The 18,891-nt window shown below is 44.3% G+C and overlaps 1 protein-coding gene across 2 annotated transcripts in view; it reads left to right on the top strand.

Moving 5' to 3' along the window:
* The first annotated feature begins 4,106 nt into the window (after nt 1-4,106).
* Nucleotides 4,107-18,891, top strand: part of LOC117054436 (pseudouridine-metabolizing bifunctional protein C1861.05-like) — a 31,088-nt gene continuing 16,303 nt past the window's right edge. Inside the window, exons 1-11 of one of the 2 annotated variants that reach the window (XM_033163255.1) lie at nt 4,107-4,476; nt 5,076-5,215; nt 6,338-6,452; nt 8,328-8,502; nt 9,022-9,133; nt 10,367-10,473; nt 13,541-13,667; nt 14,605-14,725; nt 15,311-15,396; nt 15,646-15,776; nt 17,552-17,611. In XM_033163255.1, coding sequence (XP_033019146.1) covers nt 5,131-5,215; nt 6,338-6,452; nt 8,328-8,502; nt 9,022-9,133; nt 10,367-10,473; nt 13,541-13,667; nt 14,605-14,725; nt 15,311-15,396; nt 15,646-15,776; nt 17,552-17,611 — 1,119 coding nt within the window. In that variant the 5' untranslated portion in view covers nt 4,107-4,476; nt 5,076-5,130. The remainder of the gene's footprint in view (nt 4,477-5,075; nt 5,216-6,337; nt 6,453-8,327; nt 8,503-9,021; nt 9,134-10,366; nt 10,474-13,540; nt 13,668-14,604; nt 14,726-15,310; nt 15,397-15,645; nt 15,777-17,551; nt 17,612-18,891) is intronic. The other variant, XM_033163254.1, reaches the window with a different exon arrangement.

Here is an 18,891-nt window from a genome sequence, read left to right as displayed (position 1 = left end):
GGGAGGGGGAAAGCACGAGGTCGGGAGCGAAGGTTCTGATTGGTGTAGCCGTTCGTGAAGCCGCGCCCACTGGGTTAGACGGACGTGGGGGAGTTGTGACGCCAGACCCGGAGGCGGGGCTTGGGCGGGGGAACCACCTGAAAACGGGCGTTGGGCTTCACTCTGGGTGAGCGGCGGTTGGCGACGGAGGGCTTGGGAGTTTTTGGTGCCTTTTCTCTGTCGCGGCTCCATGGGGAGCTCGCTCGGTTCCGGGGGCGAAGCTTTGGGGTCTCAAAGCCCAAGTACACACCGGGAACATGGACGAGTCTTTTTCTGGCATCCTAAAGACGAACATAATTTAATTTGGCATAAGAAGAACCCACTTCATTTAGAGGCCTAAAGCGTTCTCTTCAGCTTCCAGTTGTTACTATCACAATACATTTCTTGATTTATTTTTATTTATTTCAGATTTATACGCTTGCTTGATTGTAATAAAACCTTAAAGCAGTTTACACAAAACAATAAATTATTGGGAAAAGGCTTAGGAACCACTATATAAGGCATTAAAAGAAATTTAAAAATCAGCGTTAAGCTGAAAACCAGATTGCAATGCATGTTGACATTGTCTGGATATGCTTGTAGGTGTTTTGAGCAGGCACCCAAAATTGTATGGTGAAGGCACCTCTCTGACATCTATAGACAGTGAGTGTGAAACCAAGGTGGCATTCTGTAACAATGCTGTTTCCTCAGACTGAAGCAGTCAGCTGGTAAGATATTGCAAGTAACCTGGTCCCAAGCTGTTAAGGGCTTTGCATACTAATAGTGTTGTGGGAAATCTCACATCCCAACAAAGTGTGTTTTCTAAGTGGGACTATACAAATAGAGACCAAGTCTAAATGCAAAAGTAGGTATCTGGGAGGGTGATCTGATGGCCAAGTAAGGTGGAGGCAATAAATGCCCTCGCAATGTACTGTATACTGAACCTCCTCAAACAAAGAACTTATAAGTTATTTTGTTACATTTTGTTGCCGTTTTCATACATTGCTCATGTACACTTATCAGCGGCTACATTCCTAGTCTATCAGGGTTCCTTTGAAGTAGACTCTGTTCCATGGCCTTGAGAGCAGCTCCTTCTGCTTATCTTCAGCCTCTCTTCCCATCCTTCTTGCAACTATCAGGTCACATAAACATTAGGCATTCCACATGTCCGCCTGTGGCCTTGCTCAGATTTCAAGCCTTGTTCAAACAGCTACATAGTCTCCCATTATTTCTTCACAATAGTAACGCCTAGAACTTGGCCTGGTAGCAAATCAGCAACCAATGTGGGACTCTGACCAGAGATATTATATGTTAACAGTGTTAGAAGCTGATATACATGCAAGTATATAGAGAAGGTTTGTGGGGACAGATTCTTTCTGTGTAAAGTTTTAATGTACACAGAATAACCCACAATCACCATTCACATCAGCAATAATGGAAGCAGGGACATCTTAGCCATTGAGGCTACTGGCGCAAGGCGCCATGGCCTGAGGAGGGTGCCTGCGCCCTCCAGCCCCGCTGGCAGCGCCGCTCTCGCCCACCTCTTCTTGGGCTGCGGACGCAGGGAGGCTGTCGGTGAGCCTCCCGTCTGCACTGCAGCCAGGGCTCCCTGGACGGCAGCGCCGCACCACCGCTTTGGCCAAGCAGGCGTTGGCGGAGGTGGAGCACAGCTGGCAGTGTCCCACTCGCCCCTCCGCACCCTCCTGCTGCCCGCCGTGCCTGGCCCTGCCTGGCGGAGCACAAGGGGCGCCAGAGGGATCTTTGTGCCAGGGTGCCGGATTTACTTAAGATGGCCCTGAATGGAAGATTAAACAACCAATTTAGCTTTACCATGCAACTGAACATCTATAGTGGGAGAAGAAAGCATTTAATGCCAAATTGATAGAATCAAACTTCTTGGTAAAATTCTTACTTTTTTTTTTAATTTTAAAAATATAATTTTACTTTTTTGTTTTCAAACATAAAATATACACCACCACCACAGCAAACATATTTACAGTAAGATGCTGGATAAAAAACAAAAGCTAGGTCAAGATTATGTAAGCAGTACATTGTTTGGTCATATTTTCAGTAAAAACGGTTCTTTTATTTTCATTAAAGAAGTTTCCTAGTACAGTAGTATAGAAAATTAACCTTAAGCATCTGCCCACAAGAAGCCATGCATGTTTAGAGGACACAATGCATTTTCATTATATGTTATATGTTTAATAAGGCAAAACCAAGTTGTTTGAATGCATTCTTAGAATATGGATTATGTAATGTCCTTATTTGTTTTATTAATTGTTTAAATACTTTTGTAGATACTACTATTCCATCATGTTGACATCAGATTTTTTCAGTGTCTTTCAATGGTTTGGTGGGCAGCTTCCAAGAAGAATCTCAAGAAATATTTATGTCATGGTTCTTCCCCATTTCCATTGAAAATAGAAAGAAGAGCCTTTTGTGGTATTTATCTTATTTTTCTGCTTTATTTTTATTCTTTTAATAAGCTGTATAAGCCTCTAGGCAATGCACATCGCTAATTTTTTTAAAATACCCAATATCTAAAAACACATCAATAAACAGATAATTCATACTAATAACTAAGGTAAAGGTAAAGGGACCCCTGACCATTAGGTCCAGTCGTGTCTGACTCTGGGGTTGCGGCGCTCATCTCGCGTTACTGGCTGAGGGAGCCGGCATACAGCTTCCGGGTCATGTAGCCAGCATGACTAAGCTGTTTCTGGTGAACCAGAGCAGTGCACAGAAATGCCATTTACGTTCCCGCCGGAGCGGTACCTATTTATCTACTTGCACTTTGATGTGCTTTCGAACTGTTAGGTGGGCAGGAGCTGGGACCAAGCCACAGGAGCTCAACCCATCGCGGGAATTTGAACCGCTGACCTTCTGATCAGCAAGCCCTATGCTATGTGATTTAACCCACAGCACCACCAAGCTTCAAAAAAAAAAAAATAAAAAAAAAAATTTGTAGCAGTAAAGATCATTTGATCACAATTCAGTAATTTCTTTGAAGTCCCTTCGTTGAAAAATGGCAGCTTTCAGTTCGGCAGCAGTGTGTCCTAGGGTACCCCAATGTTCTGTGTCCCTGGTTTCTGAATGTTGCCATTTTTAATATATTTGTGCCCACTTATTCTTTTTCATACAGACCAGAAACATGGTAATGAGTGAGAGGAACAGAATAACAAAACAAGAAAAACAAAAACAAAAAAACAAGTGAGTGATCTTTACATATGTTTTCAAATACACGTTCATTTTAGTAACCCTTTACATGTTTAGGTATGCTTAATGTGTGAGGAGATTCATCATCCACCCCATGCCTCCTCCATCTGTTGTAATCATTTTTGGTATATAACTTATCACAATCAAAATTGGGCAATCTAAGGTCTTGTGCAATCCAAAGAACTGTTGTTGTAACATGGGACTCTTAATTTTCCATTGTAATACAGAATGTATTGACAATGGAGGGCAGCAATCCAGTGTGGCTGATTAATGTTAAAAGGTACCCTACCCTTTTAAAGTTGCACAGCTGGGAAGAGAAGTACGGTATAACAACAGGAGAATATAATTGGAGACCTACAAACATTTGTAGATGTGTATTGTGTGTAAAATGGCTTCTCTCAATCCACTCCCCCCACTGTCACACTTATTCATTCACATCCATATACTGTATGTACATCTACACACTATTTGCATACAAAATTTAATTCACATGTTTCTCTCACCATAACACATGCACACAGCCTAACAAGTGAACAGTGCTTTGATGGCACAGCTTTCTACTTATTCTGAATTGCGACCCTTGAACACAACACAGCCCCATCTGTCCCTGAGACATAGGCATGCACAGTTTGTTTGTTTTTTCATGAAACAAAACTGAGGACTTCATAAACATTGCATAACAGCTGAGCAATGTTTAGGAGAAAGGGGCTCATTTCAATCAGAGCTATCACAGCTGATAGCTATGGCAGTTTCAAAGAGTGCAGCCTGTGTTAATCTCAGATTCCACCCCCTCCCTTTTTGTCAAATTTACCTGATTTGGGGTGGCAAATGGCAAAACCACTATTTTTCTGCTGTATTGCATGTTTTGTCCTCTTGCCTAAAACCACCATAGGAACTCTGAAATGTTATCCAAAACTGGCTTTGACTTCTCCAGAGAGATACATGAAATCGACAGTGCTGAGCATGGAAAAGCACCAAAAGTCATGGAGATCACAGATGTTTTCTCCAATTTGACAACAGCCTTCCCTTTCCCCAAGGCAGAGAGCGGTTCCAGAATGCCAGCTGCTTTATCCTGTTAATGATAAATGGACTTGCTTGGCGTGGAGTCCATGGCTGGAATGCAGGACAGCTGGAGCCAAGATCAGTCTGTTGCAATTCCCAACAGACTCATCTTCTTGCAGCGCTGGTCATATGGAAAGTTCAGTCAGCATATGGTGGAAACAAGGCGCGCTCGTAGAGGTAAGGAACCAGACACATTGCCACCTTCTTCTGCTGTCAAAGGCCAATGCTAGTTAAATATCAGATTGCTAAGAGGGTGGGAAGAATCAAAGGTGCAGCTGGGCGAAACCTGAAATAAAAATGAGGGTCCTATCATTAAGAATGCAGGGTTTGCTCAGGAGAGTAGCATAAGATAATTTAAAAAAATACATTGGTGACTCTTGCTTAGTTTAAACAAAGTGTAGACAGTTTTTTAAAGGACTCATAGTGAAACCAAACTGCATTTGCCTGAAAAGTAAACTTAGTTGATATTTAGTTTTTAGTATTTCGCATCAGAGTGTCTAGCACACAAAATTTGAAAACTTTGTAAAGGGAAATTTGTTTAATCTGAGGTTCTGTGTCATTTCCATTCTCCCTTAGTTTTCCTTTTATCATGAATATTATGCAGTTTTATAAATTGATGGGTTGATTTGTGGTCTTGGACTACACATTGGAAGCCACTTTTGAAGGGCATGATGTTGATGGTACAATGTCATAAATGCCTAAATAAATGATAAGGAAGGGACCAGCTTGCAAGTCAATGAAAGTCTGAGAACAGACACAAACTTTGCTCCTTTCAGACCCTCTTTTTGACAGCATTGGTCTTCATGAATTGGCCTTCTCTTCAATCAAAGAATGATTTTGAAACCTGCCTTTACCTTGGGAGGCCGAGTGGCTTCAGTGGCTTGTCGTGCTCCCCAAATAAGAAGATACTTGAACAGTGAGTGTTTCTTGAAGAGATTACATTCTCTTTTTTATGCCACCCTTGTGTGCAATATTAAGGCTGGTTCATGCATACATGTATATCGCGTGATAGTTCATCATCAGTCTGGGTTCCTTCAGACTGCCATTATTTTGCAGGGTGGATTCAAGTGCACACCGGAGCATTTAATTTGTGCATTTGCAGTGGATTGATGCTCTCTGACACCCTAGTTCAGAGGCAGTCGCGGCTAGTTTGGCTGCATGGAGCACGGCGCTGCAGGGGACGCCACAACAGTGCTGTAGAATGGAGCATGGGGGGGGGAGCATACACCAAATTTTAGTGTTGCACAGGGTGCTGCTCGAATTTGAGAGCCCAAAGTCTGCCACTATCCTAATGCAACAAATCCGCTTTCAAAACAAAACAAACGCAGGGTTTTTGTAGTTCAGGATACACATCATGAGCAGTTGTGCAGTAGTTTTAAAAATACCTAACTGTACTAGAGGGGGTTTGGATGAGGCCACAGTGTTCCTCTGTTTGGCTGTGCTGGGCTCTGCCAGTGGAGTGGCTCTGCTACCTCAGAACCCCCGACTGCACCCTCACAAAACAACACATTGGCAGCAGCTGCCACTGAGGTTATCCACAGGTGGTAGCTGGCACATGTCCCCCCCCCCTCCATGGGGCATTTCAGGAGTGGGAGGAGGGCAGGGGGTGGATTTCAGCTAGCCAAGGACCCACTGGATCCCAAGCTACTGGCAAGTTGTAGCAATGACCCCAAACTAGAGTTTTCTGCTATGGCAGCCTTGAGCAGGTGCAGCAAAAGTACAACATTCCCCCCCCCCACCTTGCCTTCTGTTTTGGACGGCGCAAGTGGTGGGGGCTACAGATGTGGCAGTGGTTCCCACATTCCATTAAGCCCAGCTGCTGTTCACCAGAGTTTGGATTGCACCCTTAATGGCCTTACAGGGGCTCCCTCTTTAAATGATCATGTGTGTTACTTCACTTACATTTCAAAATGCAAGCAAAGCCCTGCTGTGTTTGGAGCCCTTCTGCTCTTTGAGGCCCTGGACTCCTGCCCCAAAGTCCTGCCTTGATTGTCACACTTTCCCATTAGATATCGACAGTGTTTATATTTTGTTCTAGGCAGCGACTTCTGCATCCATCCTTTGGTGAGGGAGGCCCTGGACAGCAGGAGGCCTGTCGTTGCCCTGGAGAGCACCATCATTACACACGGCATGCCATATCCCCAGAATCTGAGGTAGGCAGTGACTTTAATTTTATAGCACAGCAAAAGCTGTAAGCTGGGCTAGGCCAGAGACTGATGCACAAATGCACGCACCTCTCCTGACATCTCGTTGCCTGTTGATCTGCAGCTAAACTGAACTCATGAACTGCCTTCATTGAAAAGGACTATTTATGGGGTCACCAGGTCAGGGGCATTGCTAGATATTTAAAGGACTTGGGGCATAGGTCCCTGACACAAATCTACATAGAATTTGCTTATGCTAATTTATGTAGACATCCCTGGGAAGTTGACGTGGTGGCTGAGTGGCAGGGGGTGTTCACCAATAATGCATTTTGCATTGTACCCAGCCACTGGGTGAGTGGCTTTTGGGGAAAATTTTAAGAAAATGGAAGTGGCAGAAAATATGGGACTCACCACAAGAGCCCCGCCCCCCCCGGGCCACCCCGTAACAATGCTGTGGTCATCAGGAAAAATGACAGCTCTGTCAATTACATTTGACCTTTGATGGCTGCTTCAAAAGTTCTAGCTATTGCCTGAAGTTGCAGTCACCAAGTAATAAACATATACGTGCAGAGTAGGACCCACTTAAGCCTGCTTCATATTCTTATAAACATACATTTTTTATGGTAGTGAAGCTTGATAAGGCTATCTGGGGCAGTCTTTGCTCAGCAAATGAACAGATGGCACAGTCTCTTTAGGATTAAGGTACCACTGCAGATTGCAAGTGAGGGAATTGCATGCTTGAACACTCCTCTGGGTGGAAAAAAGTTCATTGCAATTAGAAAAGCAGTGCATCAGGGAATGTGTACAATCTGAGGAAGGCTACACCAAATGATTTCTCTCTATGCAGATTGCCATTCAGAATAGATAAAACCAGGGCATTTTTTTCAGCTGGAGCTCACCAGAACTCACTCCCAGCACCTCTCAGGTGGGCTCCATTGCCATTATAAGAGAACAGGGGAGGGGGTAATGGTGAGTTCCGGCACCTCTTTTTCTAGAAAAATAGCACTGGTCAATAACCTTGACATACTAGAGAATAGAATCATAGAGTTGGAAGAGACCACAAGGGCCATCCAGTCCAACCCCCTGCCAAGCAGGAAACACCATCAAAGCATTCCTGACAGATGGCTGTCAAGCCTCTGCTTAAAGACCTCCAAAGAAGGAGACTCCACCACACTCCTTGGCAGCAAATTCCACTGTTGAACAGCTCTTACTGTCAGGAAGTTCTTCCTAATGTTTAGGTGGAATCTTCTTTCTTGTAGTTTGAATCCATTGTTCCGTGTCCCTTCTCTGGAGCAGCAGAAAACAACCTTTCACCCTCCTCTATATGACATCCTTTTATATATTTGAACATGGCTATCATATCACCCCTTAACCTTCTCTTCTCCAGGCTAAACATACCCAGCTCCCTAAGCCGTTCCTCATAAGGCATAGGTTTTATGTTGGCTAAAGGCAGGGCTATTAGGACAGTGGGGATCCCAGATTCCACCTACATTTTTGAGCAGGGATTGGGGAATCTGTGGCACTCTAGATGTTGTTGGACTCCAACTCCCATCAGCCTCAGTAAGCATTGCAGAATGGTCAGAGATGATGGAAACTGTACTCCCAACAACACCTGAAAGGCCAAGGGTTCCCCATATCTGATTTATCCCTGTGCTGACAAACTGGCCATAAATTGATACGCAAGAACCTCATTGCCATTAAAACTAACCCAAGATTTGTTAGGCATCAGATTATGTAGAGGAGCCACAGGAAAAGGAAAGGAAAGGAAAGGAAAGGAAATGTAAATGAGGGTGTGGTGAGGGATTGGGTGATGGAGTACAGTTTTTAATACCATGACAACTTATTTTGCCTTCTTTTTCTTTTGTGTTGCTTGCAATGCACCAGCATGGCCAGAGAGGTAGAAGAAATAATAAGAGCAAATGGGTCTGTGCCGGCAACTATTGGCATTTTAAGTGGTCGCATCCACGTGGGCCTCCAGAATGAACAGCTTGAGACTTTGGCCAAGAGCAGAAACACAATGAAGGTGTCTCGGAGAGATCTTCCCTACATTCTCAGTCAGGTATTGCACTGAATTCTCGGGGTGGGTGGGTCGTTTTCTCTTATCTTCCCCTAGTTCAAATCTCTATAGAGCACACATAATCTCTGAACATAACATAAGAACATGAGAAGAGCCGACTGGAACCACTGCAAAGCAGTGCCACCTACCCCAGATACTGTGCTTGATAGTATTGAAAGCTGCTGAGAGGTCGAGAATTAACAGACATATTTCCCCTGAATCTCTCCCAGCAGAGGTCATCATGCAGGGTGACCCAAGCAGTTACTTGCGGGCCAAATGGGGTGACCTAGTAAGCTTAATTAGGTCCAGGTTCCCCATCCCTGTAGTTTACAGTTTTTATGCCTAGTAGCCATGGATAGCCTTGTCTCCATTAATTTGCCTAATCTCCTTTTTGAGCCACCCAGGTTGGTTTACATTGCTGTATTTTGCCCAGTGGTGGAACGATATGAGAGGGTTGGGATCTAAGCACTCCTTTGCTGAGGGTCTTGTGCAATCTAGATTATGACTGGCTGTTCCACACAGGGCTTGTCTGGTGGTACAACTGTGGCTGGAACCATGATTGTGGCACACAAAGCAAAGATCCCTGTATTTGTGACAGGAGGAATTGGAGGGGTTCACCGCGGAGGAGAGAAGAGTAAGAGAATTAATTTTATAACTAGAAGTTAAATTCCAAATGCTGTTTTAATTTTTTAACCAGAGGTTAAATGCTAAATGCTGTTTATATTAATATATATATAAATCCTTGGCCTATAACCACCTACCATTTTATGGATCTCATCTAGGAATGGGAAACTTGGGGCCTTACAGGTACTTTTAGATGCTAATTCCCATAAGCTCAGCCTACAAGGATGATGGGAGTTATAGTCCAGCAGCATCTGCAGGGCACCATATTGGCTACCTCTGAGTCAATGGCATTTCTCCACACTCTTCCCTCCCTACCCTGCTTCCTCTCTGTTTTAGAGGTGAGAGCCAGGACACCCTCCCCAATTCATATACAGCACAGTCTCAAATCTGATCCATCCCACACACCTTTCAGTTGCTACTTTGAAACACATCGGGTTAAATGCATTCACTCGTTTAGGGCTACAATCCTATACACTCTTGCCATGGGGTACACTCAGTGCTTCCCCCCCAAAAAATGTTTAGGGGTACTCTCATTTTGACTCAAGAAAAATCACAATTTTAGAGTTCAAATCGGGGAAAATAAATAAAATAAAATAAATACAGTAAATGCACCCCCCCCCCCCGGGGGAAAAAGCACTGGGTACATTTCACTGAAACCAACATGACTTATTTTGGAGTAGCCATGTATAGAATTAATCCAGAGCCGGCCAATTCATAAGGTTAGCTGAGGCAGCCGCCTCAGGCAGTAGAAGCCCATGAAGCAGTGCCTCTGCAGGCGCACTGCCCACCCCACCCCCTCTGCTACCGGTGGAGAAACAGCAGTGCCGAGATCTCACAGAAATACCACAAAGTCTCATGATTTCTCATTTGGTCCATGAGATCTCGCCACTGCTGCTTTGTGGATGCTGCCAAATGACCCAGGTAAGGGAGGCTTCAGCAGGGACGGTGGCGGTGAAAGGGCAGGGTGGCACTTTCCCATTTCACCTCTGGTGGCAACACAGAATGCACCATTCTTGGATTGCTCTGCTGAAGTTGAATCCTCAGACCATAGAAACCCAGAGCCAATTAGAATGGGTGGTGCTGGCAAGATGAGCCAATAGTCTGACTCATTATAAGGCAACTTCATATGTTACTTTAATACAGAATTATGATGGTTCCCACCCCCACCAGTTTGCCCATTTTGGTGGCTATGAAATTTGGCAGGGCAACTGTCTTTTCAGTCTTTTCTCCCTGTCCTTTTCAGCTTTGGATGTGAGTGCGGACCTGACCGAATTAGGCCGTACTCCAGTTGCTGTGATTTCTGCAGGTGTGAAGTCTATACTGGATATTGGCAGGACATTGGAATATCTGGTAAGGAGCCACAAATGCAGTACAGAGGGAAGGAACAAGAGACAGAAGGCTGGTTAATCTGGCCTTTCTCAGTTCTGTCATTCCAGCTTCACGTAGAATTTACTCCCATATTTCATTGGATAGTTTACTCTCATGGCTGTCCTGCTCAGAACTCTGATATTCTGAAGCAGGGATAGTGGAGAATTTGATAAAGTTCACATTTATTTATTTTTTATAAGAATTTATTGACCTTTTTCTTATAACAACATATACCCACACCCACACCTACAATTAAACAAATACAAAACAAATACATTGATAAAACAAATACAAACAGTGTCAAGTTTTCTTGTTGCATCTTTTCTTTAAAAAGAAAATTTCTATTTCCATATCTTGACCATTGACTTCCCCTGCCCTTTCTCCTTCGAGTTCATATCCTTAATCTATTTTATAACCATTTCTCCTGAAATTCAAATTCAATTATATAGTTACACACAATTATATATTCAACATTTAACTAACAATGCATCATCGTAGTAATATCTCATCATAATTCTTCTTCCATTGAAATCTTCACCAATCATTTATATCATATCTATCTCTTCTATCCTTTAAACTGCTGCTAATAACATAGTAACTCAAAATATCTCCTTTCATATTCAAACAAAAAATAAAACAGAAAAATTGTTGACAGTATTCACCCTCCGATTTCAAAATTCCATGACAGGCTACTTCAAATTTTACTTAGTGTTTCACCCCACACCCCCTCTGTCCATTATTCTTCTCCTGGTGGCCTCAACACTGAATTTCCCTGTGGCTTCCCTCTCCAAGCGTCCACAGATCCAGGCACAGTCCAAAACTCTCCTTGCCACGAGCTCCAGGATGTCCATCTCGTCGTCTCTCAGCTTCTCCGGTTCTTTGTAGCATTCCTTTTCTTCTTGTAAAAACCATAATTCTCTGTCCCTGGCCCCCGAGCTCACACCTCGGGGACTGGATATAACAAATCTTACCGTCGCCTTGGGACTGCCACCCCCAAAAGGCGAGTTTCTTCTCCGAAGTAGCTCACTCATTTCTCTCCATCTTCCCAGACATCCTCTCAGCTCTTTGGCAAGACTTTCTTCCAAAGTGTTAAAAGTTTTAAAAGCCTCCTCTGTGGGCAATTGGTTCTCTTTCAGACCCCCACACAAGACTTTGACTTTCCTGTACAGCAGTTCCACCTTCAAAGCAGTGAGCCTCTGTTCGTCCGTTAGTCCAGAGTTCAGTACCAGTTCAAGGACGAAGCCCAACATACTGGTAGAGGGGGAGGAAGTGAGTATCAAATTTCTACTCCTGCCTCTCTGTTCATCGCCATTTTCCTAAACTGGAGCGCAGATACCGCAACTTTAAATGGAGATATTTTCCACTAATTTACTTCCCAAGAAAAAAGTTTGCCAGTCTCATGTATCAATTTTAAGCACATTGTAGCAGTCCTGTAGCAGCAGTTGCTCAAATTGGTTAGCTTCTTTAACTCGAAGGGAAGAAGGCAGGCTGCCTTTCTCCTTCCCCCCGGATCGTTCCAAAAGCTCGATTTCTGGTCAAATTAATTGCTCACGACCACCGGGTTCCTTTGGCTCCATTCTTCAAAGGTAGAACTAAGACGCTCACCGCGGGCTTTGTCGCCGCATTTGCATCCCGGTTGGGGCATATCCCCGTAAGCCCGGCTCCGTTGTCCCTTCACCCCCACTCCCCCTTTACAGGGGGGGCAAGGGAAGGGTTCGGAGCCTCCGTGGGCGCAGCCGGGGAGCCCAGGGTGCGGGACGCTCTTCCCGCACCCCAACCGGAGCCCCGCTTTGCGGTTGCGGGGCTCCTAACCCCCGGGATGGATCGGGCGCCTCGCAGCCGAAGCAGCCCCGACCACCCGCTATGGCGTCGCCAGCCGGAAGTAAAGTTCACATTTAAAGGCAAGACTCCATAATTTATACTTTCCAAAGCGATATGCAAACAAAAACACAGCCAGCTTTCAGAATTTCCACTTCTCCAAATTTTGCAATGTATTGTGTACAAACAATAAAGCATATACTGGGGCAAAGTATGCATATGCTAGTGAAAATAACCTACAAAAATGTTAGGGAACATTGCTTTGCAAAAAATTGTATATTAAGCAAAATTGCATGTGAATGTAATTTGCACTAAAATGTTTAGAAACTTTCACAAGAACTTTAAAAAGTGCAAACTTATGTGGAAATGTGGGGAACTGAACTTAACATTGGGAAAAGGAGAAACTGAAACTGACAGATATGCCTATCCCTCTTTTTAGCATAGTGGAGGTGAAGGAGGCAAATTATCTGTTTTTATAAATGTTTCTATGCAACCAAAGTATTAAATTGATTTGAAACTTTCTTACCCAATTTATTTTAAAAGTTCTTGGGTGGCTTGTGTACCCACAGTGGGCTGCAATGAATACCTCCCTGAGCCACAGGCAGCCCACATGCATTATAGAGATTATAGCAACTAAAATGTATATATTTTGAGGTTGTAGACACAATTCAAAGACAAAACAAGAAAGATTTGTTGGGATAGCTCAGGCTTCCTCAACCTCGGCCCTCCAGATGTTTTTGGCCTACAACTCCCATGATCCCTAGCTAGCAGGACCAGTGATCAGGGATGATGGAATTGTAGTCTCAAAACATCTGGAGGGCCGAGTTTGAGGAAGCCTGGGCTAGCTGCTTCTAGTTCATGAGATTGGATTCTGTCAAGTCGATGGAGCTGGAGGAAAGGGCTTGTATTTTATCCTTTTGTATGAGAGTGGTAAAGGTTTCCTGCTTGGGGAGGGGTTGTACCTCAGTGATGCAGCTTGTGTCATGGGTGCAAAAGTCCCTAAGTCCTGACATCTCCAGGCAGCAGGGCCCTCAGCTAGTCAATCTAAGAAAGACACCTGTCCATTGAAGCAGACAGTGAAGAGCTAGCTGGACCAATGGTCTGACCTGGGATCGTGGAAATTTCATTTAATTCTGAAGTGTGGTAAGTGATTTGGTCCATAGCACAGCAAAGATGGCTTTTGCTTTCATATCACATCTTTTCGTTTTGCTCCTGCTCTTCACCTCTGCAGGAAACTCAAGGTGTCTGTGTGGCCACCTTTGGAGACTCCAGAGAGTTCCCAGCCTTCTTCTGCCATCAGAGCGGCTTCCAGGCCCCATATCATGTACAGAACGAGGAGGATGCTGCACAGCTGATTGGTGAGCTGCCCATGGTACAAAGTGCTTTTTGAGAATGGAGTGTTTGAGTTTAAACCAATGAGCTTCTCAGTTTCCCTGAGGCGGCAGTTCATTGCACACATAGTGGGGAACAAAGCCCATTGTAGTCCGTTGGGTTTACTTTTGAAGAAATGCGCATGGGATCAGGACAAATCTGTCCCACATGCTCCTTTCCATCCTTGGATGTCGTCTTTTGTTTTCGGTATCCTGTTCTTAACAGCAGGGCTGGTGTTGAGGCATGGCAGGGGCAGCGGCCCTGGCAACTGCTCACACCCCAAGTGACAAGAGCCCCCTGTACCCAGGGCTTTTTTCTGCTGAAAGAAGCTCAAAAACCTAGGGTTGTCTGTCCAAAAAAGGTGGGGATTCCTGCACCTCTTTTCTAGAAAAAAAGCACTGCCTGGACCTACTGAAGTTAGTGGTGGGTGGCCACCTTGTTTCAATCTGCTCTTTAGAGTGAATATGCCTGTTTCACTCTCTTGGCTCTGTGCATGGATTGGAAATAATTATTTATAATTATTTCTTTTTTAAACATTCTGATTTGACTTGGAGCTGCTGAGTAGCAGGATGCTGCGCTGGTAAAATCACTTTCAGAATGGTCCAGGAAGTGACTGTATGTCATAACGTGCCGCTCGTTCCAGGGAAATTGTACAGAAAAAAGGGTGGCTGCCCCCATGTATCTATGCACTCCCTGGGGCTGATGGGAGTTGTAGTCCAAAACGTCTGGACGGCACCAAGTTAGTGACGGCTGCATTAAACTTTGTTGGGTGGAAAGCAGTTGACACCAGAGGCTACTGGATAAAGAAACAAATTGCAAGCACATGCATATACATCTATAAGCGATGAAATTTGTGACGCCACCTTTGCCACCTGTTGATAGTTATTCAGCAGAGCAACACAGTTAGTGACCTTTCTTCCTCAGCCAGGTCCCTGAATTTGCAGTTGGGCAGTGGAGTGCTGATTGCAGTGCCCTGCCCTGAGGATCAAGCTGCTTCAGGACAGCTTATTGAAGAAGCAATCCAGCAGGCTTTGAGAGAGGCTCGGTAAGAATCCTCCTCCTCTGTTGTGATTGTACAAGGAGAGTCAGGGCCCCCATAGAGGCATCTTTTTTCATGGCTCATTCACAACGATTTCTGCTCATGGTGTTATTGGAGCTGTCGTACTTGATCCCATTTTGAATGCTGCTGGTGTCTGCAGAAGTTTTGGGGCAGCCACACTGTTTCATTTCCAATCAGTGCATATCCCGTAAGCTACTGCTGAAATCTCATAATTTTTCATAACACAAATGTTCTGGGTTTGTTTTGTTTGTCTTCCTTTTGCCTTCCATAGCCTGGGTGGGGTGGGGTGGGTGGGGTGGCAGTTGTCCACCGATCCCTGCAGCCTCTGACACCCAAGCTCCAGCCAGTGGGTGCCCTCCAGGGGCAGGTTTTCTCCAATCAAGTTCCTCCACTTAAAAGCCTGAGCTGAGCTCACGTTGGATAATCAATGCATTAAGTTTGTAGCATAGAAAGGGCCACCTGATGTGTTTTCCCCCTTTTATGGCTAGAAAGATGATTTATTTGTGCTCTTCTCATATACAAATATAAAATTACTGGTTCTCATCCAAATTGCTCTTGTTACATTTGCAGGGAAAAAAGGATTACAGGAAAGGAGCTTACACCCTTCTTATTGCAGAAGCTAAACAAGTTATCTAGTGGGGAGTCACTTAGATCCAGTATCCTTTCCTGAAAATGCTCGCTTCTTACTTCCCCTCCTCAAAATTCAATTGCATAATCCCCCCCCCCCAATGTTCTCCATACTTTCTGGGAATCTTACACTGCCCCAGAGCAACATTACATTGGCATCATTCTGGGAAATTAAAATAGAGGGGGATCTTTGCACCAGTTTCTTACACCCACTTTTCTTTTAGTTCTTGGGTTCTTCTGCTTTTATTTCCCTTTCATCATACCCTTCCTCATATCAGATATTGCCTTGATCAAGAACAACGCCAGGGTGGGCAGCCGCATAGCTGTAGCCCTGAACAAGATACAAAGAGCCCCGGGCTGGAGAGACGACTTGCCTCAAAATGAAAATGTATCTCTTGTACCAAGACCGGTGAGTGGCCTGCTCCGTAAGGGTCACCAGTCTCTCAGAGAGAAACAGCTTGGCTGCTGCAGCTCATTTCCACATTAACCTTAACCTTGCAGCACATGGCTTTGCGGCCTTGGCCTCGGGCTCCTCCAGGCAATGTGATGATTGAGCATTCATTCGGATGTCTTTGCACAAAGCTTACCTGGTGGTTAGACTACGGTATGTTAAATGAGGGTCTTTAGGTCAGCCACCACTTTTGCCTTCTCTAAGACAAGCAGTGCTTCCCTGCAAAATATTTTTTCTCAAATGTAGACAATCTCAGTGTAGGTAAAACAACACAAAAAGTCACAAACGTGGAGCTGAAATGAAGAGATCTTAAAAGTCACCTAGACAAACTCCTCGCTGATGCCAGTTTATGATGTACACCAATCATGGATGAAAACAGAATGTCTGTTTTGTCACAATGATGCTTGCTTGGAAACGCAAATGTTGCAGTCATCGAACTAGAAGAGCAAAGAGGCATGCCTTAAGGAAGTGCTTTTAAAAGCAGTAACTTATTTTGGTAGGAATGCCTAATGCCTTTTCAACCACAGGCCATCCGCAGGGGCACTAACACAAACAACACATGTTTTAAAATGGATACTCAAACATAACCTCCAGCAAACATGTTGAGTTGTTTATCAGCTGTCTGATGTTGCATGAATGTTGGACAGTGACTATCTTGAGAGTTTTAAAAAATGCAATTTGACAATCATTTTGTACTTTATCTCTGGAGGTTGTTTATTTTATATCTTTTTACAGTGTATTAAGTTTTAACAACATCCACCAACACCAACATACAACCAAACAATCAAAACAAAGTCAAATAAATTATACATACATCATTCAATCATAATCTTTTCTCTTGAAAAAAAAATTACAGTTAAAATCTTAAAAAATTATACATTTAAAGCATTCTATTCAAACTGAAAAAGAGCTAATATATATACTAATATATTTACAATTTGCATTTGGGCTTTGCATTTATTTACTTTTTTAATATGTACTTTGTTTTAGTGCTCCTAAGGAAAACCTTTTGGTTGAAATGCACTGACCATTCTTCTGCGGATGAAGTTGATTTATTTGCTCCTACTGCCTTTCAGGGAACCCTCTTAAGGTGGCCCATGAAAGACTTTGAAAATGCAACATAATGTGAGGCACATATAGATAACATGGTGCCCCCATGTTATGGACTACAACTCCCACCAACCTTTACCATTGGCCATGTTGGCTGAGGCTGATGGAAGTTGAAGTCCACAATATATACAACAGATGCCACCACATTGTCTGTCCTTGCTGTGAATTTACTACTTTCAAGCATCTGCTTGAAACATACCTCTTCCTTCTCTTGTCTGATAAACTGCACACCAAGCTTTCGTTAATATGAGGGGTGTATCTAGATCAGCTTCTGCACAACTTTTGATCCACCAAGCCAAGTGTTGATCATTATTAGCCCACCAAGGACTCAATAACCCTCCTTTGTTTCTACTGCCTTGGTGGCACTGCAAAAACTGTGGTTGCCTTCTGCTTTGAGCAGGGCTGGGGAGACGGTGGCCCTCCAGATGGTGTTAGACTCCAATACCTCTAAGAACCAATCCCCATGGCCAAAGGTCAGAGTTGATGGAAGCTGGTGTTCAATGATGTCTGGGGAGCTGCAGGTTCCTCAGCCTTGGCTTTGTGGGCATTTCCTGGAAGAAGGGCTTTGGAAGAGACCTCTGCTGATGGCTTTCTCTCCCCCCCCCCCCCAATTTTCCTTTCAGGTGGTCATTGGTGGCATCAACGTTGATTTCATAGCCAAGGCAAGAGATGCAACACTAGTGGTAATTGCACTTAGCAATATTTCAGCTGCATTTTCCTTACCCTTACGTGGCCTGTTGCTGTAAATCTCATTGGATGCAAGGAGCTCACATGTCACCTTTCCAGACTATTAGGAAGTATAAGGGCTGGCATTCTGGAGACAAGCAGGTACTGCCCAGGCAGGTAACCAAGCCTAAAAGGTGTTAGGCAATCAAACAGGTATATAGGTAGTTAGAAATGGGCTGATCTGGGCAGATAGAAACGGGCCACCTGAGGATTTATACAGATGTATATGATGTTGATGTGAAGGCTGAATTTGTGTCATCGGAGAAATGAAGCAGTCTTCAGGGTGCAATAGAAAAGCCCTAGCTCACTACTTCTTCCAGGTATGTCTGTCTGCCCCAAGAGAGCAGCTCAATAATTCATTTATTTAACAAGATTGATAACCCACCTAATCAACAAAAACCTCTAAGTGGTTTACATAAAACACTATGAAATATCGTAAGAAGCATACCATTAAACTATAACTTTAGAAACAGGTAGATCTAAGATTTATTGACATATAAGTAAAACCAGCAGTTTTGGAACACATGTCTCATAAGATGGTGTTTGGGAATATGTACTTGAGTGACATGTTGCTTAGACTAGCCTTCTCAGTCTAATCCAGCCTTCACCAATCTGGTGCCCTCCAGATGTTTTGGACTACATGGCCATGTTGGTGAGGACTGGTGGGAATTGTAGTCCAAAACATCTGGAGGGTACCAGATTAGTGAAGGCTGGATTAGACTGAGAAACTGGTTCAGAGGCAAAAGGTTTACAGTCATACCTCTGTTTGCGTTCACTGCGGGTTACGAACGCGCTGAACCCAGAAGTGCCGGAATGGGTTACTTCCAGGTTTTGCCGCATGCACAGAAGCGCCGAATCATGCCGCTCACATGCGCAGATATGGCGCTTCAGGTTGTGCTCTTTTCATGTTGCGAACGGGCCTCTGGAATGGATCCCGTTCGCAACCAGAGGTACCACTGTACAGGATCAGGCAAAAACCTATTGGTCCCTTTCCCCCACCTGATTCATGCTAAGCTGGGGGCTGCAATACCACCCCTTGGCCACATGTAGCGGTGTCACTGTAATGCAGCAATTTGTCTGGCAATTTACCACAGCAATGCAGAGAGTAAGCTACTTGTTTCCTGCTGCCAGAGATGCCAGCGCCCTACAGGAGGAAAGAAGGGAGCATTTTTCCATAGGCAGGTAGCAGCAGCGGCAGCAGCTTAACACTGTCTTGTGGTGCCTAGGTGTGGTACAA

This window comes from Lacerta agilis, chromosome 10 (genome assembly GCF_009819535.1).
Source record: "Lacerta agilis isolate rLacAgi1 chromosome 10, rLacAgi1.pri, whole genome shotgun sequence".
NCBI classification, from domain to species: Eukaryota; Metazoa; Chordata; class Lepidosauria; order Squamata; family Lacertidae; genus Lacerta; species Lacerta agilis.
Note: the sequence above shows the minus strand (reverse complement) of the source record. Positions and strands in the feature narration are given on the sequence as shown.